Source organism: Strongyloides ratti (genome assembly GCF_001040885.1).
Source record: "Strongyloides ratti genome assembly S_ratti_ED321, chromosome : 2".
NCBI classification, from domain to species: Eukaryota; Metazoa; Nematoda; class Chromadorea; order Rhabditida; family Strongyloididae; genus Strongyloides; species Strongyloides ratti.
Genome location: NC_037308.1, coordinates 9843680 through 9870976, shown reverse-complemented (window position 1 = coordinate 9870976; position 27297 = coordinate 9843680). Strand labels below are relative to the sequence as shown.

At 22.5% G+C, this 27297-nt stretch overlaps 8 protein-coding genes across 8 annotated transcripts; 5 read left to right on the top strand and 3 right to left on the bottom strand.

Moving 5' to 3' along the window:
* Nucleotides 1-1399: 1399 nt before the first annotated feature.
* SRAE_2000313400 (BTB/POZ-like domain and BTB/POZ fold domain and BTB/POZ domain-containing protein) lies at nucleotides 1400-2173 on the top strand (the record flags this gene model as incomplete). The annotated part of the gene is made up of 2 exons (XM_024654291.1): nucleotides 1400-1676; nucleotides 1725-2173. 2 exons carry the CDS (start codon nucleotides 1400-1402, stop codon nucleotides 2171-2173), a joined length of 726 nt encoding a protein of 241 aa, XP_024507677.1.
* A 486-nt stretch (nucleotides 2174-2659) lies between these two features.
* Nucleotides 2660-4909, top strand: SRAE_2000313300 (3'-5' exonuclease domain and Ribonuclease H-like domain-containing protein; the record flags this gene model as incomplete). The annotated part of the gene is made up of 4 exons (XM_024654290.1): nucleotides 2660-2947; nucleotides 2996-3890; nucleotides 3936-4103; nucleotides 4152-4909. 4 exons carry the CDS (start codon nucleotides 2660-2662, stop codon nucleotides 4907-4909), a joined length of 2109 nt encoding a protein of 702 aa, XP_024507676.1.
* Nucleotides 4910-8554: 3645 nt separating this feature from the next.
* On the top strand, nucleotides 8555-12335 carry SRAE_2000313200 (Ecdysone-induced protein 74EF; the record flags this gene model as incomplete). Its single annotated transcript, XM_024654289.1, has 3 exons — nucleotides 8555-9013; nucleotides 9461-9962; nucleotides 11170-12335. The coding sequence occupies 3 exons, from the start codon at nucleotides 8555-8557 to the stop codon at nucleotides 12333-12335; spliced, it is 2127 nt and encodes a 708-aa protein (XP_024507675.1).
* Nucleotides 12336-14127: 1792 nt separating this feature from the next.
* Nucleotides 14128-14731, top strand: SRAE_2000313100 (Chd64; the record flags this gene model as incomplete). Its single annotated transcript, XM_024654288.1, has 2 exons — nucleotides 14128-14312; nucleotides 14356-14731. The coding sequence occupies 2 exons, from the start codon at nucleotides 14128-14130 to the stop codon at nucleotides 14729-14731; spliced, it is 561 nt and encodes a 186-aa protein (XP_024507674.1).
* A 314-nt stretch (nucleotides 14732-15045) lies between these two features.
* SRAE_2000313000 (LD29171p) lies at nucleotides 15046-19910 on the top strand (the record flags this gene model as incomplete). The annotated part of the gene is made up of 2 exons (XM_024654287.1): nucleotides 15046-15142; nucleotides 15187-19910. 2 exons carry the CDS (start codon nucleotides 15046-15048, stop codon nucleotides 19908-19910), a joined length of 4821 nt encoding a protein of 1606 aa, XP_024507673.1.
* A 628-nt stretch (nucleotides 19911-20538) lies between these two features.
* Nucleotides 20539-21365, bottom strand: SRAE_2000312900 (Myc-type, basic helix-loop-helix (bHLH) domain-containing protein; the record flags this gene model as incomplete). The annotated part of the gene is made up of 2 exons (XM_024654286.1): nucleotides 20539-21142; nucleotides 21196-21365. 2 exons carry the CDS (start codon nucleotides 21363-21365, stop codon nucleotides 20539-20541), a joined length of 774 nt encoding a protein of 257 aa, XP_024507672.1.
* A 1830-nt stretch (nucleotides 21366-23195) lies between these two features.
* SRAE_2000312800 (Protein kinase domain and Serine/threonine-/dual specificity protein kinase, catalytic domain and Protein kinase-like domain-containing protein) lies at nucleotides 23196-24351 on the bottom strand (the record flags this gene model as incomplete). The annotated part of the gene is made up of 3 exons (XM_024654284.1): nucleotides 23196-23520; nucleotides 23693-23989; nucleotides 24047-24351. 3 exons carry the CDS (start codon nucleotides 24349-24351, stop codon nucleotides 23196-23198), a joined length of 927 nt encoding a protein of 308 aa, XP_024507671.1.
* An 840-nt stretch (nucleotides 24352-25191) lies between these two features.
* On the bottom strand, nucleotides 25192-26784 carry SRAE_2000312700 (Fatty-acid amide hydrolase 2; the record flags this gene model as incomplete). Its single annotated transcript, XM_024654283.1, has 1 exon — nucleotides 25192-26784. The coding sequence occupies one exon, from the start codon at nucleotides 26782-26784 to the stop codon at nucleotides 25192-25194; it is 1593 nt and encodes a 530-aa protein (XP_024507670.1).
* Nucleotides 26785-27297: the final 513 nt, after the last annotated feature.

Here is a 27297-nt window from a genome sequence, read left to right as displayed (position 1 = left end):
TAGATTATTTAAAAAAATAAAATACTAGATATCCGGAAATTTAAAAGCAATTTTAAATTATTAAAAAAAAGATTATGTTTTATATGTGGTAAGAAAACTACTTTGAAATTTTTTTGCGGGATAAGATAAAAAAATGAAACCTATTTTGGGATATAAGATTATCGTTAATATTCTTTGATTTTTTTTATTTTAAATTACAAGGTTCATAAATTAGATGAAATCTTTTGTATAGGTGAAATTAATTATTTTTGAAAAGACTTGATGGTATTTTAAATTAATTTTTTTTTCAATGAAATATTTATTTTGTTTATTGTTTTAGATGCTATTTATTAGTTTACAAATCTATTGTTTTTAAAAATTTTTATTTATTTACCATTTATTATACCAGCTACGTATTTTTATATCAATTTTCTTCTAAAAATACTACAAATTTAATTTTTTTTGCTTATTTAAGTTTACATTAGAGACTCAAAATAATTTGTACCAATGTAATTTACAAGAAATTAATGTATTTTTACATACTTATTTTATCTTGATAATAACTATAAATTTTCTATTTTTATTTTACATGAATTATGGTAAGAAGATATTTTAAAAATAAAATAATCAAAGGTTGAAAGCTTTTATAAATACTTTCTGAATATGAGAAAAAATAATAAATAAAAATTTTGGAAATATAAAACATTTAAAAAAGTTTGTAAAGAATAGTTATATATTTTTAAAAAATAAATTAAAAAATACAATATCATAAAAATAACAGGTAGTATATAAAAAAAGTGGAACGGATAATATTTATTTTGTATCAAAAAAAAATAATTTTATAAATGATACAAAGTATATCATCATTAAATGACAAAGACAAAGAAAAATGTTACTCTAAATAAAAAACTTTAGACTTTTAATTAATCTAAGATGGTATATATAATTTACATTCATTTTTTATACACGTTGATTCCTTTTTATCATTTTATTATATAAAATCAAAGGATAACAGTACAACAAAAAATATTAAAGTGAGTGAAATAAGATCCATTTAAAATTACATTTGTCTTTTTTAATATAAAGAATATGGAAGTTAATATAATTCAACACTACTTAAATTTGTTTTTGTAAACCTTTCTTCCAAAAAAAGTAGATTTGAAATTTCAAAATATAATATTTAAAAAGTTTTGCTGATTCCAGATTCCTCGACATTTTGGAAAATTACGTCTTTAAATTGATAAAAATTTATATAATTAAAAGGTACTTTTTTTTTATTTTTTTTTATGATTGTAGGATTGTTTCCCACATATTTTATTTAAATTTTTTGATTACATTACTAGGTAAAATAGGTGTGATCTTACTTGGATTTCTTTTATTTTATAAAAAAAGTGTTATTTTTATTTTTCATACAAAATAAATGTCATATTTTGAAAAAAATATCTTTGTAAATACTTTTTCTGAACCATCAATTAAAAGACAATATCGTATTTTTGCTGATGGTGAGGTATTCTATGTAAATGGTTATTATTTAGCCGAGTTATCTCCATACTTTGAAACATTATTTTTTAACAATTGTTTTATCGAAGCTAGAACAAAAACAGTCTTTTTTGATTCTATTGATAGTTGGGAGTTACATATTTTTTTGGATTACATCTGCCCCGTTGACAATAGAAGTAAGAAAAAAAATATAACAGGTAGTTTTTTTTTTAATTAATTTTTATGATCATACATTCATATTTTAGTTGACAATTTTCATATACTAATGTATTTCTCTAATAGATTTCTTATAAGAGAATTTGAAGATTCATTAATTCATTTTTTAAAAAATAATCATGAAGCATGTAGAATGAAACTTTCATGTTCTAAATTATTGGTCTTAGCTTCATTTTTAAGAAATAGTAATTCACCAAAAGAATTTTTACAATTTTGTTTTGAGTCAATTGCTCTTTATCCAGAAGAGGATGTTACAACATATTTAAATATGATTCCGGAAGATAACAGAGAATTTATACTAAATCAATGTAACAAAGTTAGAATTAGAATAATGGAGAAACAATTAGATAAAACACAAGATGACTATGATATACGGGATGAACATTTACGAAGTATTATTAATTGTACGGATAACAAAACTAACTATATTCTCAGCGTTATTATTATTGTTATAATCTATACTCTTTGGCTTATGTAGTATAATTACAAAATCTTGTAAATTAAAAATTTTTTGATATCTATATGTTTACATTAGCTTATTCATAAAAATAACATAGTATTATCTTAAAAAATTTATATTATCAAATACTTTTACAAATATATATTGTTAAGGTTACTTCTCAAGAAGGTAACTAAAAAACTATTTCAACTTATTGTTAAAGACAATCAAAAAATTTGGAACAGTGTATTTCTATTTGACATTAACAATATTATTACAATTATTACACATTAAGAAAGATATAATATTCTATAAATTTTTCTTATCGTTTATACGAAAAAAGTTTATCTACTAGATTTGTTAAAAAAAAATAAATTCTAGTAGGTCAATTAAGTAGGTTATTATTTTGGCAAGTTTATTGGTAGGGTGTTTCATTGTATAAGCTTTCTGCGTACTTTCAAATTTTTGATAAATCTTCATTTAATTACTGATATTCCTCTAAAACATATTTAAAAAAAATTTTTAATGGAAGGTCAGGGAGAAATTAATTTATCAAATGCAAAGCTATTACAAAGTATTAATACTCAAAAATTTTTTAATAAATGCCATTGCGACTATGCCAAAGAGTTTTCTTTTCAATTATACAAAAATGTTAATACAAAAAACCAGTTTTTGAAACATGTTAATCTTTATTTTGATTATATTAAAAATTTGAGTAATGATAGTAACTTATTAGATACTTTCAATAGATCACGTTTTAATGGATCTAAAAATATTTCTAATCAAAAAGTATTAAGAAAAGTAGTTATTCACGTGAGTAATTTTTTTAATTTCTTTTTTTTTAAATATCACTGATTTTAGAGTTTTTACCTATTTTACAATACCAATCATTTAGAAAAAGATGAAAATGACGAAAATCCATCCAAATTAAAAAAAAAATCAACAGCAAAGAAAAAAAAAATTAATTTTTCACTTGAAACTTCTGATCACATTGCAATACTAGAAATAATTTGTTTAAAAGCACATGATGATAAAAATAGTCTGATTAAATTACATATGAACAATTTTGAATTACTTAAATCAAGAGAAATTCTTTGTAATGAAATATACAATTTAATAAATTCAGGGAAATACTATTTTCAAATATTAAATTTTATGTTAACTGACAAGGGAAATTTCCCTTTTATTGATTCACCAAAACTTTTTGAAAATTTAGCTTTTTTAGGACCTATACATGCTAAAAGTTTAGAAGAAATAGTTGATTCAAAAGATGAAACATTTTTTCAAGATACAATTAAAGTATTAAAGAAATTAAGATGTTATATGGAAAATTTTGATTTATTTGAGGAATTTTATATGAAAACTATTCGCCGAAAAGTAAAACCTGAATATTTTAATATTTTTAGGGAAAATGTAAGAAATTTATTTACAAGACTAAAGAGGCAAAACAATTCAAAAGAACCTATTTCAATGACTACAGCTATAGTTCAATTAAAAAGGCATGTTAAGATGCGTTATCATCAAAAATTAATAGACAGTTATTATCTTAATGATGTTGCTTATATAATTATTTCTCAACATCCTTCCCTTAAAAGTACTTTTGAAAATTTATTAGAAAAAGAAAAAGATTTTGAAGAACTTTCTAGGTGGAAAAAGTTATATATTAAAAATGATCCTTTTCCTCAATATTTTCCATTCGAAGATAAAATTAATGATAGTTTGTATGCTGAAAAACAAAACTACTTAACATTACCAAGTAATATAACTGTAAAAATATGTTTATCAGACAAAGAAATTATAGAAGCTATTGATGCTATTAAAATAGCAAATAAAACAGGTTTTACTATAGTTGGATTTGATTGTGAATGGTCACCATTTACCATAAATCAAAGTGTATCACTTATACAAGTATCACTAAATAACACATGTTTTATTATTGATGCTTGTTATGGAGATCGTGAATTAATTGGTATGTTTCTAGAAAGTCTATTTTCTTCCAAAAATTTAATAAAATTAGGAATAAAACCAAAAGGAGATATTATTGAACTTTTAAAAACTTTTTGTAATGTTGATGCATTATATAATCCTACACATACATTATGCCTAACAGATTTAATTAAACGTTTTAATGTTGCTGATAGTAAAAATTTTAAAAGTGATAATAATGTTGAACAAATTACTGGTAACATTGATTTTATTGTACCCAATTGGAAAGAATTTTTTAGTGAATTTAATGATAAAAAAAATTCAAGAAAAAAAAATAATAATAGTAGTGAGAATAAAAAAAATGATGAAAATAAATCTGATGTTGGAATTGAAGAAGATATAGATATCATACCTGACAATGAAAATCGACCAAGTTTAATGGAACTTTCTATAGTTAATGATGAAATGGATGATAATGATACTTTAAAAATTGAAGGTTCATCAGAAGATAACAATTCCATAAAAGAAAAAAAATTAAAAAAAGAAAAGGAAGTGTTGACAGATGTACAAAAATTTGATAGAGTAATTACATGTACTGGATTATCAAGATTATGTAAATTAATTTTGGGTAAAGAGCTTGAAAAAATTGAACAATGTTCAGTATGGGATAGGAGGCCTTTACGTATGTCTCAAATACGATATGCAGCATTAGATGCAGAGGCCAGTAGAATGATATTTTTAAAATTAGAAGAATGGGGAAAAGAGTTAAATATTAATGTTAGAAACATTATTTATAATTGTCCTATATTTACTCTTAAAAAATCTAGATTTATTTCAATTGAATTTTAGTATATATATACCTGATTAAGCAATAAATTAACTATTCATTTATTTACATTTAACGTAATTTAAACTAATGGCACATTTCTAATTTTTTAGGAAAAAACTTTTGAATATTTGGTATAAAGATTTTTTTTTTTAATAAATTTTTTTAAAATTCTACATATAAACATTGTACAATTTTCTTTTTTTTTTAATTGTTATCATGTGGAAGATAATTTTAGTAAACTTTTATCTTTTTTTTTAATAATTTTATTATATTATTCATTGAAAAAGAATTATTTTTTGTAATAGTTATATTAATAATAGTTTATTGCAAAGTTTAAAAAGAAATAATTACATTAAATTTAATTAACAAAATACTCCAATTCAAATATCATTTTTTTTGGTAAATTTTTTTCTTAGTAAAGTTTTAAAAAATTAATTAAAAGTGTTAGTTAGAAAACTTCTATACATAATTATAGTTTTAGTGATCCAAATAAAGGGTACCTTAAGATTATAAATAAAGTTTTTACAATTTTTATTAAGAAATATAAGTTTCTTTTAATATTTTGATACAGGTTACTCAAAAAAAGAAACTTACTTAAAGTAATTTTCAAAAGAATTTTCTACAGAAAATTTAAATTTTTTATAAAAAAAAAGTCATTCAATTTCATTGATGTCGTCAAGTAACTTTTAAAATTATCACAATATTAGTAACACACCTGTTTCTATTTTAAAATTGAATTTTCAAGAAGAAAATAACAATAAAGATAGACATATCAAATAAATTTATAAGGTTCAAACAATGAATAATAATCATTATTGAGGTAAATTGATACTTATTTAACTATCAGATAATGATAGATTAACTTACAATACAATTTTATTTTTAAATACATTGATTTTTCTTTAATTACAATAAAGCATTTTATAAAATAAATACTCACAATTATAATAGTACTTTTTTATATTTAGATATATTGTTAAAAACTATCTAGTAAAAAACTATATGAATATTAAATAATATTTGTATTATAAATAAACCAAAAAAAATACTCTTTTTTTTAACTTTAAAAAAGTTTTAAAACTTACCAATTTAACATTTTAATATATACTTTAAAAATATTTAATGATTAATATTATCATTTTAGGAAACCAAACAATTGTATATATTTATATCTTTATAGTATATATAAATATTAAACTATTTGTTTATTTAATTTAATTAAATGTATTTATACAATATTTATTATAAATATATTATTGCTTATTTACCTTTATATTATTATTAAAATAAATTTTTATTAGAAACATTCTTACTAGTTACAAAATATTATTAAGTAAAAAAATAAATCTATAGTAAAATTTATTTTTTTTTTAATTTATATTATAAATATTATTACAATAAAAAAAAATATATGATTGAATTTATAATAATAAAGGGAAAATAAATTTATTGTCAATGTTTTTATATTGGAGTTGTAAATTTATTTGTTTGAATGATTTTCTAAATAGTTAAAAACAATTATATAAAAAAAATAATATAACATGGAATTGATAAATTTTATTTTAACCATATCTATATAAATAAAATTTTTAATTTTCTTTTTAAAATAAAATAATTTGAATAAAAATCAATTTTTTTTCTATTAAATATTTTAAACAACAACTGGAAGTAAATAATTATATATATATATTAATTTGGAAAATTTTATGATTTTTTCCTTATCATGTGTATAAAAAAATGGATAGATAATAATTTTATATATATAAAAAGGTGTTAAAAATCTTTGTGTAGAAAAAAAATTCTTTTATATTTGATTTATTTACATTTATATTGTTACAATTAATTCAAAAAAATTATAGGTGAAAATTTTGACTATTAATTTAAAGTATAAAAATTGTTTAATATTTTTTGTATGATATATATTCTTGATCATTGAAGTTGGTAAATATATTTTAATTGAAATATTCATGCTCAATTGAAATCATGATTTTAATTTTTTTTAACACTTGTTAAATGAATACACGATTTACACTTTAATATAGTAAACTTTTTTTTTCTTGTTTTCAAACTTTTTTTAAATTCTTAATAATATGGTAGTTATAATAAGCAATTTTTTTTAACACAAAACTATATACTTGTTAATTTTGTATAAAAATAAAAGCATAAGTTATTGATAAATATAGATTGTGTTTGTTCATTTTTTTTTAATTGACTACAAATGTATTGGTGATTTTCTTGAAGTTAATCATTATACAATAAAATAATATTTCCAGATGTTATACATTCAAAAATTTTGGTTATAAAAATTAAATAAGTGTTAAAATGAAATAATTAATTATTTAAATTTATTATCTATATATATTTTTTTGTTGGTGAATATGAAACTTGAGACAATTATAAGAATACTTTTCAATAAATAAATAATGTTATATTTTTTAGAACATCATACTAAGTTTTTTTTTATTTATTTAAACGGTATTTGAGAAAACTTTAAACAAAAGTTAATTATATCTTTAACATTTCTTTAATTAAATTTTTAACTTAAAATTACTTTCATTATTTACCATTTATTCTAAGATTAAAAATATAATTCTATTTCAAATATATTAGTATACAATTGACAAATATTATTTTATACATTAAAATTGTATAAAATTAATTAGTTCCAAATCAACAAAATTATGATTAAATGTATTATTGATAAAATGTTTCATGTATTGATATATCTTCTAATCACATAGTAAATGATAAATCTATTTATTTTATTAACATTTAAAAAAAATTGAAGACAGGAAATAAATCTTTTATTTTAAAAGACATCTGAAGTATAAATTTTTATTAGTAATAAATCATATTAATAACAAAAATATATATATATTAATATTTATTTTAAAAAAATTTGATTCTTTTGTTCCTTAGAAGAGATATCTCTATGGTATCATTAAATTTCATTTCATTATATAATTTCAAAGTTATCATTTTTCAAAAAGAATTAAAGAAATATTTAAAGATTATAAATTTTTGACACATTAAAAGGAAATCTCGAATATCAAAGTAATAATAAGGTAATAAATTTTTATTTTATATTTATTTTCTTTTTATCCCATGTTTCTTCACTTTCACTATTTGAAGAAGTTTAAACGATACTTATTGACAATTGAGGTAGTGGTATTCCTTTCTTCTGTATTAGATCAGCTTAGCAAATATATAATGTTAACTGACCATTCATGACGTAATTTTCTCGCAAGCAACTTCTTTTGTTGACAGTCATTTGAAATGTATTTGTATATGTAATTCTGTACATTATTCTATGAAGGGGCAAAAAGAAAGTGATTTTATATATTTGTGGTCACGATCAAATTATTTATTATTCCCAGTCCACTCGTCCTCCTTTTCCTCATATCAGTCCTCAAACCTTTTTCATTCCTACAGCCGGTTTCCTACCTCCTCCTACTATCATCATATGAACTTTGCTGCTTTGTTCAGTTGATTGATATCAACCATTGGTCACGACTTTCAAACGTTGATTGAAAAGAGTAACACTTAGTTGTGAGGATAATTTTATGAAGCATTTATTATTTGATAGACTATTTTCAGAAAAGTTTTTATCTTAACTATATTAAGACAAATATTATTTTATTATAGTAAAAAAAAAAATTTATTCTATGGATCTAGAACATGATAATGCTTCCGTTCTTAAACGGTATCAAGAATGTTTAGAAATATTAAATTCAAGATCAGGATTAACATTAAATACTTCTATGGATCTCAATAACAATAATGGCATAGATAATTTAAATAATTTACCATTAAATACTATTAATAGTACTAGTAAAAATCATTATTCACATTGTCATCTTTTTCCTAATGGTATTACACCTAAACATGAAGGTTTATTAACTATTGCTCCTAATTGTGATTGTCCATCCAAAAAAGATTCAATTGATGTAACAAAAGATGTAACTCCAAAACTTTTAATTAATGGTAAATCATCTTCTAATCAATCAAAAATGGAAGAAAATATATTTATTCCTAATAATGATGGTAGAAGAGTTTCAGCACCAGCTTGTCTTTGGTCAACATCATCTCTTATCAATAATAATACACCAATAACTGATAATAAGGTAAGTATAAAAATATCATTTTTATTATTATAAATTTTTCCTATCTTTAATTATATTTTATTAATTCGGAAATGAGAACATTCCTATATAATAATAACACCAGGGTTTTATTTTAAAATAGAAGGAAATGTTTACCTTTTGTCTTTATAAAATGCCATCATTATTAAGAAGATAAAATTAATTAAAAGAAAAAGATGTTCAAGTTCATTACCCCCATGTAAAGATAGATCTTTATGGGAGAAAGAGTTGTAGTAATTATAACTCTTATTCAATCAAAATAATAATGATATACGATGACCCATTTCCTTGTTTCTTAAATCTTGAGATTTTATTTTAAATATGACCTAAAGATAGACTTCCTTAATATATGTTTTCATATTATATTAAATATTAAATTTATTAATATAATTTATAAATATATAATACTAAGATTTATTAATATTTTAGACTGATCAAAATACATTAAATAATAATTTGGCTATTCTTCAAAAATTACTTCTTTCACAACAACAAAATCAACAATACAAATTATCGTCAGAAATCGCAACATCATCAACTTCCTCTAAAGTTATTTCTTCTGCATTTACTTCATTACTAATGCCACCAACTGCTGTTTTAGGTGATCATCTTATTTCAACATCTTCTAATATAAATTCATCATCACAAAATGTTGCTACATCTGTGTCATCCTCACCAGATAGTGGACTTGGTGGTGATACCTCTACAATATCAGCACATACCACAAATACAATGACATTAAATTCTCTTGAATCAGCCATCAAATTTCAGCAGGAACAAAATAATTTACAAAATCAGATACTTCTTGGTACAACACCACAATCTGCATTTACAACTATTAATAATAATAATTTAAAAAATTGGAATTGGTTACTTCAACAAAATCAAAATTCACTTTTAGCATCAACACAAAGAAATATTTCTAATCAAGGTAAGTTATATATATAAATAATATAATCATATTTACTATATATTATTATTATTATTAAAATAATTTGTTCCTTGAAATGGATCATAATTTATCATATAATATAATGATCTCATCTATATAAATTGTCTCCATTTTTTAATATTACAACAACCGGATATTTATAAAATAAAAAAAATTAAAAGACAATTAGGCAAATATTTTTAATATCCAGAATAGTTAACTTTTAGAATAGATTTAAAAAAAAAATAATAAGGAATTGAATTGATTTTTGAGGAATACATTCACCATGTACTCGTTATCCCGAATGCATTAAATTTATACCCTTTATTTGTTTCCTAGTTTTTTATTTATCAATGACTGGTTTAGAAAATTTGTATAGTTAATAATATAAGAAAAGATATTATTCCTTTAAAAGGAGGTTTTTTTTTTCTAACAAAATAAATATGGATTATTCCTTGATAAATATTATTATTATTATATGTAATAATTATTAATATTTTTCTTTTATATCATATAATAAAAGGTTAACATTTTTTTTTTACCCATTAATTTATGAAGCTTATAATAAAAATACATCATTGATTCAAATTGTATCATTATTAATCTTACTTTAAACTAACAATAATTATCTTAAAAAAAAAATAAGATGGAACATTATATAAAAACTAGTTTTCAATAAGGTAGCATTAAATCTTGATAGAATAATACATCACATTTTTCTTTATTTTTACTTTCTATTAGTTATAAGGAAAAGTCTATGTTAAAATATTACAGTTTACTTTTTAAATTTTGTAACCGTTATTATTTCAAATTTTCATTAAACCTGATCGCCTTTAATAATAGAGAATCGTGACTGTAAGGTTATTGAAGAGACAACATTTATTTACTTTAGACTTTAACAGAGGGGGATATTATTTGTGGCTTTTAAATTGTATATTTATATTTTTATAAAGAAGGATAAAGGCAAAATTAAAATGACAATAATACTTTATAGTTAAAGAAAAAAAAAAATTTTTAAGGGGAAGCTTCATTTTAATATTATTATATAGATATAAGTATTATATTAAGTAAAGATTTATATTTTATATAATAGATAAACTTATAATATTTAAATAATTTGTTACTCAATAAATATAATAAAATCTTACAATTTAACAAAATAAATAAAATGTGTTATAATCAAAATAATAAATAAATATTATTATAGATTTACAACAAAATAATCTTTTGAATCCATGGTTATCTGCTGCAGCATTATTATATCCTGGATGGGCAATTAATGCTACATCATCAATTCAAGGAAATTCTAATAATAATAATATATCACAAAGATCACAAAATCCTTTTACATCATCAACAACTATAAGTAATGCTTTTTTGATTGATCAAATGTTAGCTAATCAAAAAAATCAACAACTTCAACAAAATTCTATAAATACCACTGGAATTAATGGATTATTTTGTAATGGTAATTCTTATATTTCTAATTTACAAATGAATCAAATTAACAATTCATTGTATGAAGTTTCTAAACATCAAACAAATAGTTCATTTGGTCTTGAATCAACAATTACCGGTAATACAACTTTATCTAATAGAAGATTTAGTGAACCTGTAACTAATAGTAATGTACATTCTAATAGTACTTATTCACTTTCTAATCATGTATCAAGAAGGCGTAGTCGTGATGGTCAAGTAACTTATCTTTGGGAATTTTTATTAAGACTTCTTCAAGATAAAGAATATTGTCCAAAATATATAAAATGGCTTGATCATCGTAAAGGAATATTTAAATTAGTTGACTCGAAGGCTGTCTCACGTTTATGGGGTATGCATAAAAATAAACCAGGAATGAATTATGAAACAATGGGAAGAGCATTAAGATATTATTATCAAAGAGGAATCCTTCAAAAAGTTGATGGACAAAGATTGGTATATCAATTTGTTGATGTACCAAAAGAAGCTTTTGATCCAAATGATACTAGTTTTTCAGATTCAATTAGTTCAGGAAATAATAGTGATGATGGTAATGGTAGTCCAAATAATTACATTAATGATAGTAAAATTCATTCACCAAAAAGTATTGAAGGTTCATGTACTAATATTGATATTAATAGTCCATCATCCTCTTCAATCTCCTATGATGAACATCATTCTAAAACAGAAAAAAAAAATGATATACATATGAAAGATATGTCTGAAGATGATAGCATTAAACATAAGGAGGAAGATGTTTTAATGGAAGAAGATGAAGAGGAAGAGAATGTTAAAAAACTTCAAATGTCTAAAGATGTTAGTAATAATGATGAGATAGATGAAAATAATAATCGTACATTGTCATCTTCTAACCACCAAATAAGTAGTTGTGCATAAGTGGTCTTTAAATATAACCTATCCATTACAACAAAATCACACTTTTCCGTGAATTTATCGGGTTTCAATGTAATGTTGCGACTTTTCAATCAAAGTATTGTGTGTAATTTCTCATTGTAATATAATTATATATAAAAATATCTATATTTTTTTAACAAACAAACAATATCTTCTTCATCAAAAAAATCAACAAAACGAAAGTTTGTTTTAGAATTTACTTCTACAATTATATTTGATGTTGCAGAAAAAGCATACTTTTTTTTAAAAAATTTATTCTAATATAATATATTTAAATCTTCTTATCTTAAAACTTTTATATTGTCTTTTTTTTTATTGTATATTTATAATGATAGAAAATACAAGGAGAAATATTCAATTATCAAATTACTTTTTTTTTATTAGAATGTACAAAATAATATTTTATTTTAATTATCATTTTTTTCAATTGTTTTTGCTTCTTTTTTTTTATTTATTAATTGCTATTAATAAAAGTTTAAATATTTTTGTATAATATTTTTTTGGGTAAAAATAGTTATTTTAATTGCAAATACATTATACCAAATTTGACATAGTGTCTTGTATATAAATTTCATAAATTTTATTTAAAAAGTGAATAAAAATTTTTTTTCTAATATAAATTATTAATCATCGTCCATTATCATATACTTTTATTTTATAATCTTTTTTCAATCCTACTCTTTTTGGGTAATCATTCTTAAATCATGAATTTTTATTTCTTTTTTACTATTTGATAAAAAAATAATATTGAGTAATAGTTAAATTTATAAAACAGTCGTCACTACCATAAGTCACAGTATAAATTTACAATTATATTTTAACATTTTCGTCATTTTTCATTTTTTCTTATAAACATTTATATTTATTATTTCTCTTTTTGTTATTTGACATTGCTTCTTCGCGCATTTTCCTAATTTTCTTTTTTCTCAAAATAAATTATTTTTGTTATAGGAAAAAAAAAATCATTCATTTAAAACAATTTTTAGAAACTAACATATTTAATCACATCTTTTTTATCTTTACTTTTTTTTTTCCTACTATTTTTAATTTTATTTTGCCATATAAAGAAAAATATATAAATTTATTGTCCTTTAAAATGTTATATCTATTTCAACATACAAAATGTTTTTTTTTTTTTAATTTCATCATTATATTCATTATTAGAAATTATTTCTTATTTATATTCTTATTTTAATTTTAAATTATATTCACCAATATAATTTTATTTTATAAAACACCATAACAAGAACGACTCAACCTCCTCACAATTGTTTGATAATAATTTTTTTTTTTTACCCCTTCTTATATATATATATATTCACCTATATTAAAGGAATTATATTGTACTTTAATGAATAGAAATATATCATAGGTGTGATTATAATATATATATTTTATTAAAATAGAAAATTATTTAAAAAGTTTTTTTCTATTCTTTTGCCATTGATTACCTTGTATTGTTTGTGGGTAATAATTTTTTAATAACCGATTATATTCTATCATTACATGTAATTTTCTCTTTACTTGGTAAAAAAGAGAGAGAGAGATAAAGTTATATATAAATATATTATTGTTGAGGAATTATTTTATCTAAACCAATGATTCAGCATTTTTGTTTATTTCTTATAATGTTTGCATTGTTTTATAAGAATTAATGTTAAACTAAAATATCGGTTACATATTATTAATCAGTAATTTTATTTAATAAAAATTATAATTTATTTTTCATTTATAATTATTTTAGTTACTAAGAATTTTATACTATTGAATAATAATGTCTCGTGCTGAAAAATCTGGTATTGCATATGAAGCTCATCAAAAGGTACAATCAAAATTTGATCCTGAGTTGGCTGGGCAAATTTTGTCATGGATACGTTCAGTTTCCAATCAAGATTTTGATACTAATGGAAATATGGAAAATTTTGGTCAAGTTTTAAAAAATGGTGTTGTTTTATGCAAGTATGTTTATAGAAATAATAATGTTTATAATATTTAACTTTAGTTTTGCTAATGCTCTCAAATCAGGAGCTATTAAAAAAGTTAATAATAGTGCTATGGCTTTTAAACAAATGGAAAATATTTCATTTTTTTTGTCTTTTGCTCAGGAATATGTAAATAAGAGTGAATTATTTCAAACAGTTGATTTATATGAATCTCAAGATTTAAATTCTGTCCTTGTTTGTCTTGGGGCTCTTGCACGTAAATCAGAAAAACATTTTGGTGTACCAGGTCTTGGTCCAAAAGAAGCTGAAGGAGAAAAAAGGGAATGGACTGAGGAACAATTAAAAGCTGGTGAAGGTATCATTGGTCTTCAGGCAGGATCAAATAAAGGAGCCAATGCTTCAGGTATTAACATGGGAAATACTCGTCATATGTAGAAATGCTTTTTTTTATTTAAAATTATCTACAAATTTATTAATTTTTTTTTATTTACTTACTAAATCAGTAAGATAGATATTTTTTATACTATAAATATAATAAAATATTTTGTAAAATATTTATATTTGGTTATACATAAATAAATACCAAACATTGACACGCCTTATCATTATTAAAGCGCTTTGAGACTACAAAGTGGTTATATATGTATCAGTGTATGTGGTAATTTGTAACACGTCTTGGTCTTCCTAATTCTTTAGAAAAACATTTCAAATAAATCTATAATTATTCTTATTTTAAAAGGTATGTTGAAATGTTTTTAAAAACGAGTATTGAAAGAATATATAATGATAAAGATATTAAGAAAAAGGATCATATTAATTTAAAAAAAGCCTGTGAAACAGCTCTTGGTATGTTATATTTTTACAATATATTTACTTGTTTACTTTTGTAGAAGCGTTAAAATCTTATGAAGAAAGTGATAATAATATATGTAATGGAAGTATACTACCAACCCAACGAGGTTTTGTACTAGCAGATAATTTTTTTTTACCATTTGAATTGGCATGTCAGGCCAAGTCATCTAGAATTGTTATAACATCACTTGATTGTCTACAAAAATTAATTGCATATGGTCACTTACAGGGAAATATTCTTGATTATGAAAATAACGATCGAATGTTAATTGATCGTATTGTTGAAACTATTTGTTACCCATTTCAAGGTCCTCATACAGATGATGCAGTACAACTACAAATTATAAAAGCAATTCTTGCAGTTGTATTGTCACCGAGTTGCCACGTCCACAATGGATCGTTACTATTAGCAATAAAAACATGTTTTAATATATATTTAGCTAGTAAGAGTAATATTAATCAAGCAACAGCTAGAGGTATATTAACACAAATTATAAACACTGTATTTGAAGCATTGCAAAAAAAATTAAAAGAGAAACATTTATATAAAGTTGATGATAATGATGAAAATATTATTAAAGATATATTAGAAAGTATAATAAATAAAATTTCTCATGAAATTGATCCAAATATAAAGAAACCAACATCAAGTAATAGTTCTATTATTGAAGATAATAGTGAATGCTCAGATTCAATATCAAATGAATTTTTAAATGAACAAGTATCTTTTTCTTGTCCAGAAGAGAAGGATGCATTTTTATTATTTAGGGCCTTATGTAGATTGTCAATGAAGGCTTTACCTGATAATCCAGATTTTAAGAGTCATGAATTACGGTCGAAATTGTTGTCACTTGAAATGTTATTGTTAATAATTCAAAATTTTCATATTAATTTACCAGATAAGCATTGCCTTGTTTTTGCTATAAGACACTATCTTTGTGTTGCATTGTCAAAAAATTCTGTGTCACCATTTATTAATGTTTTTGAAAAATCACTTGCTATTTTCGTTTTACTTGTAAACAAATTTAAAACACATCTAAAACTTCAGATTGAAGTATTTTTTCGTGAAATAATACTAAATATTCTTGAAAGTGGATCATCATCTTTTGAACATAAATGGATAGTCCTTAATACTGTTGCTAAAATATGTGAAGTTCCTCAAAGTATTGTTGATATCTATGTAAATTACGATTGTCATTTAACTAGTTATAATATATTTGAAAATTTAATTTCTATTTTGGCAAAAATTGCTATGGGAGGGACTGTTATTGATCCAACCAATTTAACTGTTGTTCAAATAAAAGAAAAAGAAAAATGTATGAAGGTATTGGGTTTAAATTCACTAGTTGAAATATTACAATGTTTAACAGAATGGTATTCTGAAGTTGGTAGTTATGCAAAAGTTGCTGATAATGAGCAAGATAGTGATCCAGAGACAACTTCTATATCACAATTTACACAATTAAAACAACAAAAAAGTATTATTGAACATGGTATAGATTTATTTGCTAAAAAGGCAACACATGGAATAAAATATTTACAAGAAAAAAATATAGTTGGAACAGAACCTGCCCAAATTGCTAAATTCTTTTTTGGTGAAGATCGTTTAGATAAAACTGTTGTTGGAGATTACTTAGGTGATGGAAATTCCTTTAATAAGGAAGTTATGTATTCATATATAGATTTATTTGATTTTACAAATATGAATATTGTTGCAGCATTACGTTTATTACTAGAAAAGTTTCGTCTTCCAGGTGAAGCGCAAAAAATTGATCGTCTTATGGAAAAGTTTGCCTCACGGTTTTGTGAATGTAATTCTAATCTTAGATTATTTGCTTCTGCAGATACGGCTTATGTTTTGTCTTATTCTATTATAATGCTTACAACTGATTTACATTCACCTCAAGTTAAAAATAAGATGACAAAAGAACAATATATTGCTATGAATAGAGGTATAAATGATTCAGCAGATTTACCTCAAGAATATCTTAGTGAAATTTATGATGAAATTGCAAGTAATGAAATAAAAATGAAACCAACTTTAAGTGGAAAAAGAAATACAAATAATAATTTAGTCCAACAAACAGCTCGGCAAAGAAAACTTATTCAAAATATGGAACTTCAAAGTATTAGTGAAAATGCTTTTGCTTTAATGGAACAAGCAGCACGGAATCACATTGAATTTACCAACGCTTCACATATTGAACATGTTAGGCCAATGTTTGAAATTACATGGACACCATGTTTAGCTGCATTTTCTATTGGATTACAAGCTTCTGACGACATTGATATTTGGAGTATCTGTCTAGATGGTTTCAAGTTAGGTATTAGAATATCATGTCTTTTCCAAATGTCACTAGAAAGAAATGCTTATGTTCAAGCATTGGCTAGATTTACCTTGTTAACAGCAAAAAATTCAATAAGAGAAATGAAACCAAAGAATGTTGAAAGTATAAAATTACTTATGCTTGTTGGTGAGGAAGATGGAGATTATCTTGAGGAATGTTGGTATGATGTATTAAAATGTATTTCACAATTAGAATTAGCTCAAAGTCTCGTTACATCAAATGGAAAAAATAATATGGCTCCAAATGGACAATCTATACAATTATTGTTAAAAAATAATGGACATGTTGATGAAAAGTTGATACATTCATTACAAGAATGTTTAGGTGAAGCTTCTAGTCAAAATGTTATTGTTGCTGTTGATAAAATATTCCAAAATTCTTCTAGATTAAATGGTGATGCAATTGTTCATTTTGTCACTCAATTATGTAAAGTCTCACTAGAGGAGTTGACTGTTCCTGGTAGACCAAGATTATATATGCTCCAAAAAATTGTTGAAATTTCTTTCTACAATATGGATAGGATTCGTATTGAATGGTCCAGGATTTGGCTTATTTTAGGTGAACATTTTAATGTTGCTGGTTGTAGTTCAAGAGAAAATGTTTCTCATTTTGCATTAGATGCTTTAAAACAACTTTCGATGAAATTTTTGGAAAGAGGTGAATTACCTAATTTTAGATTCCAAAAAGAATTTATGAAACCTTTTGAAGTTATTATGCAAAAAAGTAGTACTTTAGAATGTAGAGAAATGATTTTGGCATGTATTGCAAATATGGTTCACTCTCACTCAAACAGAATTAAATCAGGATGGAAAAATATTTTTTCACTTTTTATGGTAGCTGGAAGAGATAATAGATCTCCAATTGTTGAGTGTGCTTTTCAAACGGTAACTCATATTATTACTGAAGTTTGTAAAAATAATTTTATTTCTATTGTTGATTTTTTCCAAGATGCTGTTAAATGCCTTTCAGAATTTTCATGTAATTATAATTTTCCAGATATTTCAATGGAATCAATAAAATTAATACGTTACTGTGCTGATCATGTTTCTAAAAATACACATATTTTTGTGGAACATTGTTTTGATGATTTAGGATCTAACACATCAACACCATCTATGGAACTTTCTTCACCGTTAAAAATTCGTCAAAATTCTATGCAAAAAGTTTGGGTTCGTGGATGGTTTCCTATATTCTCAGAATTATATTATATTATAAATGATTGTAAATTAGATGTTAGAACAAGAAGTTTAACAGTCATGTTTGATATAATTAAAACATATGGTTCAGAATTTGAAGATGAATGGTGGAAAGATTTATTTAATGTATTATTTAAAATTTTTGACTTTTCAAAATTACGTGACAATCCAAATCATAAAAATGAATGGATGACTACAACTTGTAATCATGCTTTATATGCTGTTGTTGATGTTTTTACAAAATTTTACAATTCACTTATTCCAACACAAATGTTAGCTTTTTATGAATTATTATATTTTTTTACAGAACAACTTGAAAATGATAATTTATCAAGATCAGCAATAAATTGTTTGGAAATATTAATTTTATCATGTGGTGAAAAATTTAATACAGAAATGTGGGATCATACAATAGATTTGTATGAAAGAATTTTTGATATTACTATGCCTCATTGTACAACAAATTTATTAAATTCTATCTCTCCTACACATACCAAAAAAGAAATTAATAATGAAGAAAATATTAAAAAAAGTAATGAATTAACGGCAAAAGATAAATCAGATGATCAAGAGTTAAATATTTTATTAAATCAGTATATAGCACAATTAGAACTTGTTAATTCCATAAATTCATTACTTTTTAAAAAGGTAACAGGAGTAACATCATTAGAAAATATTGAGGAATATGGTTCAACAGACGTGTTTGGTCTTCTTAATACAGATCAATTATTAAAACTTGTCTCATCATTAATAAAAAGCCACAAAGTATCTAGAGAATTTAGTACTAATTCTGTTAGTCGTACAGTTTTATGGAAAGCATTATTTAAAGGAAAAAAAAAGTTAAATGTTGTTGAATCAGAAACAAAAACAGTAAATTGTGTTTTAAGTATTCTTTTTAAACTTATTGAACCTGGATTTAGTGAGAAAGAACAAACTATTGTTGAAAATATTTACAAAACACTTAGAGAAACATGTATGGATTGTATTACATATTATCTTTTATTAGACTCTGCATCACACAAAACAACATGGCAACCAATCATATGTCTTATATTAAATCATAGTGTCGAACAAACCAAAAATAATACGATTGAAGGAAAAGAATTTTCTAAATCTCTTGCTCCAATTATATGTAAATTAATAGAAAATGAAGAACCAAAATGTATACGAACATTAGTTAGTAATTTCTTTGAACAAGCCTTAAAAAATTATCTTTAAGTTATAAAAAAAATTATCAAATACACTTATATAATTGAAATATTTATTTATTCACAATTTATTACTAGATGTTAACATTATTGAATTTTTTTATAACTATAATAGAAGAATAAATGTTATTGTTACAAATAAAACATTAAATTCTTTTTATAAATAATGAAATAAAAATGTTTGTATAGAAATAAAATGTTTCTCATATTGATAAAAAAAAATTATTTACAATTAATAAGTTCACCATAAATTACCTAATAAATAAAAGATAATAGATTGGTAATAAAAATTAAATTACAATTTTTCTATTGTTGTATAGAGATAATACTTTTAAAAAGCTTCTTTTAAAACAAAGATAATAAAAAGTTTAATCTTTTTACAATACACAAAATTTTTATCCGCACTTCTGTCTGACTTGTCAACAGAAATTTTATTACACTTTTCATCAACAGAAATAACATGGTTATATTAATTGGATAATATAATGATCACTTAATTAAAATTAATAACAGCTATCTATTTTTCTGATACTTTTTAGGTTAATTAAATTAAATAAAGTTAAAATAATAATTTATATTAAGTAAAAAAAAAATAATCTTAAGTATTTACAAATAATTATTGTTAATAAAAAAAATTACTAAAAACCAACCATCATATTTTTTGAATGTGATGGGTAATGATAATTATTATCAATAATAGAATTAAAATTGTAATTATTAGTATTAACAGTTTCATAACATATATTTCCAATTGTTGTTAAATTTGAATTTCCATCTAATGAGTGTGTTGAGGCAGATGTCTGAGAATCTGCACTACTTCTTCCATCTTTTTCCCTTAAAGATTTAATTTCTTCCCATCTTTTTAATTCTTCATTAGCTCTAGAAATGTATGAATTTTTGTGTTGTAACTCTTCAATAGCTGTTTGTTTAAAATCTTCTCTTGTAATAACTCTTTTATAATCATAACCATTTGAACTATGTTCTTTATCAACAATCAATTCACCATTTATACATTTTTTGAGGTGTTCAATGTAACGCATTGTTAATTTAAGAAGTTTAATCTTGGGAAGCCTCTGTTTTTCTGGGACAAATGGTACCAATTTTTGAAGGTGATCAAAATATATATTTATTTGTGTATTTCTAACTTTTTCTATTTGTTTAGCATGTTTTACTGCTGACTCCTCATCATGAATTCCTGATCCATTGTCACATTTTCTTTTTCTTCCACGTTTTCTTGGAACACTAAAAATAAAATAATTAATATTTATTAGAATATTATTATAAAATAGACTTACAAAGGTGTTTCTATAAGAATTTTTGATTCAATTGGAAGTAGTGAAGAATTTGAAAATATCTCATTACTTGTAGAATGTCCATCATTTGCCTGAATATCAATCATTCCATTATTAGAAAAAGGGCCATTAAAAATTTCAGTAGGGGAAACATTTATATTTTGTGAAAACATTCTAATAATTAATTATAAAAGTTTAATAAAAGTATAAAAGTAATTTAAAAATTTTTTCTTATTTATATTCTTTAAATTTTTATTAATAAGGTGGAGTTAAAATAAGTTAGTTTAAGGAAAAGCATAACAAAAATAACTGGGTGCGGTTATTTATATAGTAACATTCATATAGGTATACCTTACAATATTTATTAAAAATGCCGTGGACAGAGAAGGGTATCATAAAGCTAGAAGGTAATTTAAAGTGATTGAAAAAAAGTATACAAAGCCAAGAGAAATTAATAGCATTAATTTTAAAAACAGAAGTATACAATGAATCAAACATCATAGCTTTATTTTTAAATTTATGATTCATTAATAAATTTATTATGAAAAGAAAGTTAAAAAAAAAAAAACATTGATGTCAATAAAAAAGTTAATTTCATGCTATGAATTATTTTTACTAAAAATTTTTAATCGGTTTGAATAAAAGATTGTTTTATTTGACAGTCGCATATAATTTTACAACCTATCTTTAATATAATTTAAAATTTAAAGTTAATTAATAAAAAATGTTATTATATTACAACAATAATTCTTTTATATAAAATACCGCATAACAAATTATTGTATGATTTGAGGTGATAATAAAGAGTAATTACAGTACTTTAAAAAAATTTATTAAAATGAATAAGCATTAAGAGAAGTTAAAAGTTTATTAAAATAAACTTTATATCATTTTTAAATGTATATATTAAATTGTTAAAAATAAATTGCGTATTGTTTATGTTACCATACTTTTAGCTCATACTTAATATAAGCACTTCAAAGTTTATATAGGATTAATACTACCAAAAAAGGATTTTCAATTGTTGTTTACGATTTATATTGTTCGAAATTATATTTATATAAGAAATGTTTAAAAATGATATCAAGTTTATTATTGTTTAATTGAATAAGATACAATTTAGAAATATGATATCTTTATAATGTAACAATGTTTGGTTGTAAAAGTTTTTTTTTCAAGTACATGCCTTTAAAGTTCAATTTAAAAGATCATCTTCTTAATATATATATATTTTTTTAATATAAAAATATTTAACTTTGATTTTGTAATAATTACGAAATTAGTGTTAAGAGATTATTTTCGGTATATATATATATAAGAGAAATACAGATATCTAGTTACGAAATATAATAAATTAACTTTAAAAGACTTTCTATACCTCATCCTGTGAGATGATCATCTTCAAGAGGTTTGATTGATATAAAAAGAACAGATATCTTTTATAGTTTAAAGTGTTACTAGAAAAATGATAGTATATAAAGATTCCGACAAAAGTATATTTTATCATATATATATATATAATCTTTTGGGATAAAAAATGTGACATTTGATAATTTAAGATGATAGAATTTATCTTCTTACTATCAAATAGATTAATAAAACAAAAAAAAATTTTTTTTGATAATATGGTACAGAAAATTTATTTTAATATATATTTATAAATATTAATATGTACTTTATTGGTGACACAATAATTTAATTGATAATTTTTTTTAAAGTTATTTAAAAAGTTTATAAATTAATAAAACATTTCAAGATATACAAGATAATATAGATATTTATATTAAAAAGTTATTAAACAATATTTATATGTAAAATAAAATATTTGAAAATTAATAAAAAATTTTTATTTATAATATTTAAATTTGCATTTGAAAAAAAAATTTTTTTTTAAGTTAAAACAATTTTTTGATAAAAAAAAGTAATTTATAGAATTATCATTTAATTAATATTAATAATATGAATGAAGGATAACTATATTTTAAGTAAATTTAATATTCAAACTAATGTTTTCCATATATTTTAAATAATTCACTATTAAATATATCCTCCAAACTCCAACGTTTTTCAGGTTCTTTTTTCAAAAGTCCTTTTATAACAATTTTAGCATTTTCACTTATGTAATCTGGCAAAGGAATTTCACATTCCTTGACAAGTTTAGAAAATTTTGATTTTAAATTATTAATATTAAATGGAGCAGAACCGACAACCATCTCAAAGAAAAGAATTCCAAGTGCCCAATTATCAACTTTTTTATTATAATGCCGGCTTTTTTTTAACATTTCTGGAGGGAGATATTCAAGAGTACCGCATATAGTAGACTGTCGTCTGAAAAAAAAAACAAGTTTAGATGATGTCAACTTAAATTGTCATAATTTTTGATAGATGTATGGTTAAATTTAAAAGAATACGCCTGCTACTTAAGAGTGTACTTAAAAAAGATTTCATCTAATAATAATAACTTTATAATTTGACAGCAGAAGATATTTCTAAAACTTACACAATTTTTTTTTTATGATCATTCCAAACAGACCATCCAAAATCACCTAATTTAACATGAAAATTTTCTGTTAATAAAATATTTTCTAACTTTATGTCACGATGGATAATGTCAAATGTATGAAGGTAATCAACAGACTTTACAACTTCAAAAAATATTTTTACTGCTATTCTCTCCTCAAGTGCTCCATTTTTTTTAATAAGTTGAAATAATGTGCCATTTTTACAATATTCTGTTATTAAAATACATAAATTGGGATAAATTAAAACAGAATATAATTTTAAAATATTTGGATGACTGGAAAAAAAGAAAAAAATTTTTTTTTATCATAATTTTAATAATACTTTTACTTACTTTGTACTCATTTGAATTCCTATTTCTCTTTTTAATTGATGCTCCAGGTTACTTTTAACTATTTCATCAGTTGGTATAACTTTCATTGCATAAATTTCTTTACTTTTTATATGTTTCACTTGATAAACTCTTCCAAATGCACCATGTCCTATCTCTTCAACAATCTCAAATTCATTTATATCTTTATGACAATTTTTTTTATTTATATCAGAACAAAATAATAATGATTCATATAAAATATGTTGATTCTTTTTAATCCAATTATCATCAGAATTGTGATAATTTTTTACATAATTTGAAGACATTTGTTTATTTTTCCAAACAAAAAATATAAAAAAAAAATTAAACGTTGACTTTTATTTAAAATAAATAATTATTAAATTTTTGTTTGTTTAATTATTATAAATTAAATAAATGTATTTTTATTATAAATATGAATATTTATAGTATGCTAAATATTAATTACATAGATAAAGTATAATAAAAATATTATTCAAAATTTGTGTTTATGAAAATTAAAAATAACAGAAAGGTAAATATTTAAAATTGAAGTTTGAAGATTTATTTTTAATGGTATATACAAATTAAATGTACTTTTGTTTTGAAATCTTACATAATAAATAATTATACTAAGGAAGTACTATCAAAATAAATTATTTGATAATTATACGGGGTAATCTATAAAAGTTTTTGTTTGTAAAATCTTTTATACATTTTTGTACAAAGTTTTTCTATAGGTTAAAAGTATAGTTACTATCTGTATTGTCTTCTATGCTGTAAGAAAATTTAATTTTTTTTGAATAGGTTATTTATACATTTTTATATCATATAATATTTAAGTAATTCTACCTATCATTATTTTAATATTTTTTTCATTGTTATTTTATATATTTTTATTGTACAAATTTATTTATGATTATTCTTTATATTTTATACAATTTTACATTTTTTTCAAAAACAAAAAATAATAAGAAATTTATTTATATAATTTGCCAAAATATGTATAAATAATCATAAAATTGACATTTAAATTGTAAAAATAATTCTACTAAACTTAATAGTATCATAATATTTTTCATTATTTTTATTATTATATACGACTTTGATTCAATGGTAAAACTTTTATGAATCATGTTACATATATATTAATTTGGTAAAACCCATCCTCCAAAACCATCTTCAAGATCTTTAGCTATAGCTATTAATAAAGCATCAGAATTTGGAGATCCTATAACTTGAACACCTAAAGGTACTCCTCCTGGATTATTAATACTTCTAGTTAAACCCATAGGACATTGAACAACAGGAAGACCTAGGACATTCCAAAGAGCTGTATAACTAAAATTGAATGGAGTAAATAATGGTTGATTATGATATGGGGCAGTTGTTGGAAAACTAGGAAACAATAAAATTCCATCATCTTTAAGTAAATTTGTAATTTCTTTTTTTAATTTATCCCTTTTAGCATATAAATTTTTCTTTCTTTTTTCAGAAAATAAACCAAAATTATCGAGAGCAGCTGTGACAAGTGCTGGTAATGTGTGATTTGATTGGCCAACTAAACTACTTAAAAATTCTGATCCAACATCAAGTTCACCTTTACCATCAAGAATAATCTTTCCAAATTTATCTGCTCCCTCAACATCCATTGATGCAAAAAAATATTCCATAGCATATTTAGATAAATTAAAATCAATTTTATATGTATGAATGTCATATTTTTTTTCAAAATATTTAACTGCTTTTCTTAATGTTTCTTTCATTTCTGATGATACATTTTCAATTGTTGGATGATTTAAACCTTCCATATAAAAAATTTTTGTTTTTCTAATATTTATTGGGGCATTTAATTTTAATTGACTTTCACCGAGATCACCAGTAAGAACACTTAACATTAATGTTAAATCTTTTGCATACCTACATATAGGTCCAATTGTAAGCATTTCAGTTCTAAAACCTATTGGCATAGGATAATGTCCATCAATTGGTACAACTCCTGGAGTTGGTTTTAATCCAAAAACACCATTAAAGAAACTTGGCATACGTATACTTCCACCAATATCACTTCCAAGACCAATTATACTTCCAGCACTTGCAATTAAAGCAGCTTCTCCACCAGAGGAACCACCAGTAATACGACGATTATCATATGGATTTGATGATCTACCATAAATTTTATTGACAGATTCCCACCACATACAAACTTCAGGAACATTAGTTATACAAAGAGCAATAGCTCCAGCATCCTTCATTCTCTGTACAACAATAGCATCACTCTCTGCAACACTATCTTTTCTACATACCATACCACATGACAAAACTGAACCTTTTAAAGAAATTGAATCCTTCAATGTAAACGGTACACCCAAAAGTGGTTTGGTATATTTCAAATTTTTATATTCCTCAGAATTTATATCAATATTTGAAAGATAATTATCAATTTGTGCAGCTTTTACTTTTGCTGTGTCAAAATGTTTGACAACGACAGCTTTTATAACACTATCAATAATTTCAATTCTATCAAGATAAGCATTAAGTAACTCTGTTGCTGTAATTTCTTTATTTCTTATCAATTCTGCAGCCTGTGTTGCACTGATAAGAAGTAACTGATCATTTGGTTTTGAGACATACTCAAAATTTATTAAATAATTTATCAACTTAAAAATATAGTTAATTGTTAAAAAATATAAACCACTAATAAATTGAATTAATGGTATAAAAGTATCCATGAAAGCCATTTTTAGTACAATAAATGGTTGATTTTTGTAACTTGAAATAAGTCTTACTGGAAATATAAAGAATATGTACAATATATGAAAATATATATTATAACACAATATCGTCCTATTTAGAGTGTATTTTAAAAGTTTACTCACTTTTCCAAACATATTTTAAAATAAAAGTTTTTTTTTTGTTGATATGACAAAATGATATAAAGTAAATTTTGTTTGTGGGAAAAAAAAAGTAATAAATAAGAAAAATAGATTATGCAAATCTATTAAAATTAAAGTATTTTTTTTTTATATTTAAATCTTTATGATAAAAAAATTTTTAAAAATTTTATTAAAATTAAAATATAATTTTGAATCATATAATGACGAAAGGAAAATAGTATGCAAATTAATAAATAAAAAGATGCAATTAACAATATAGAATTCCACTTTTCCAATAATAACAAAACAAGTGTGACATTCTTAATTTTAAGTTATATTGCTATATTATAAAATAGAAATATTCGTTTACACAATTGA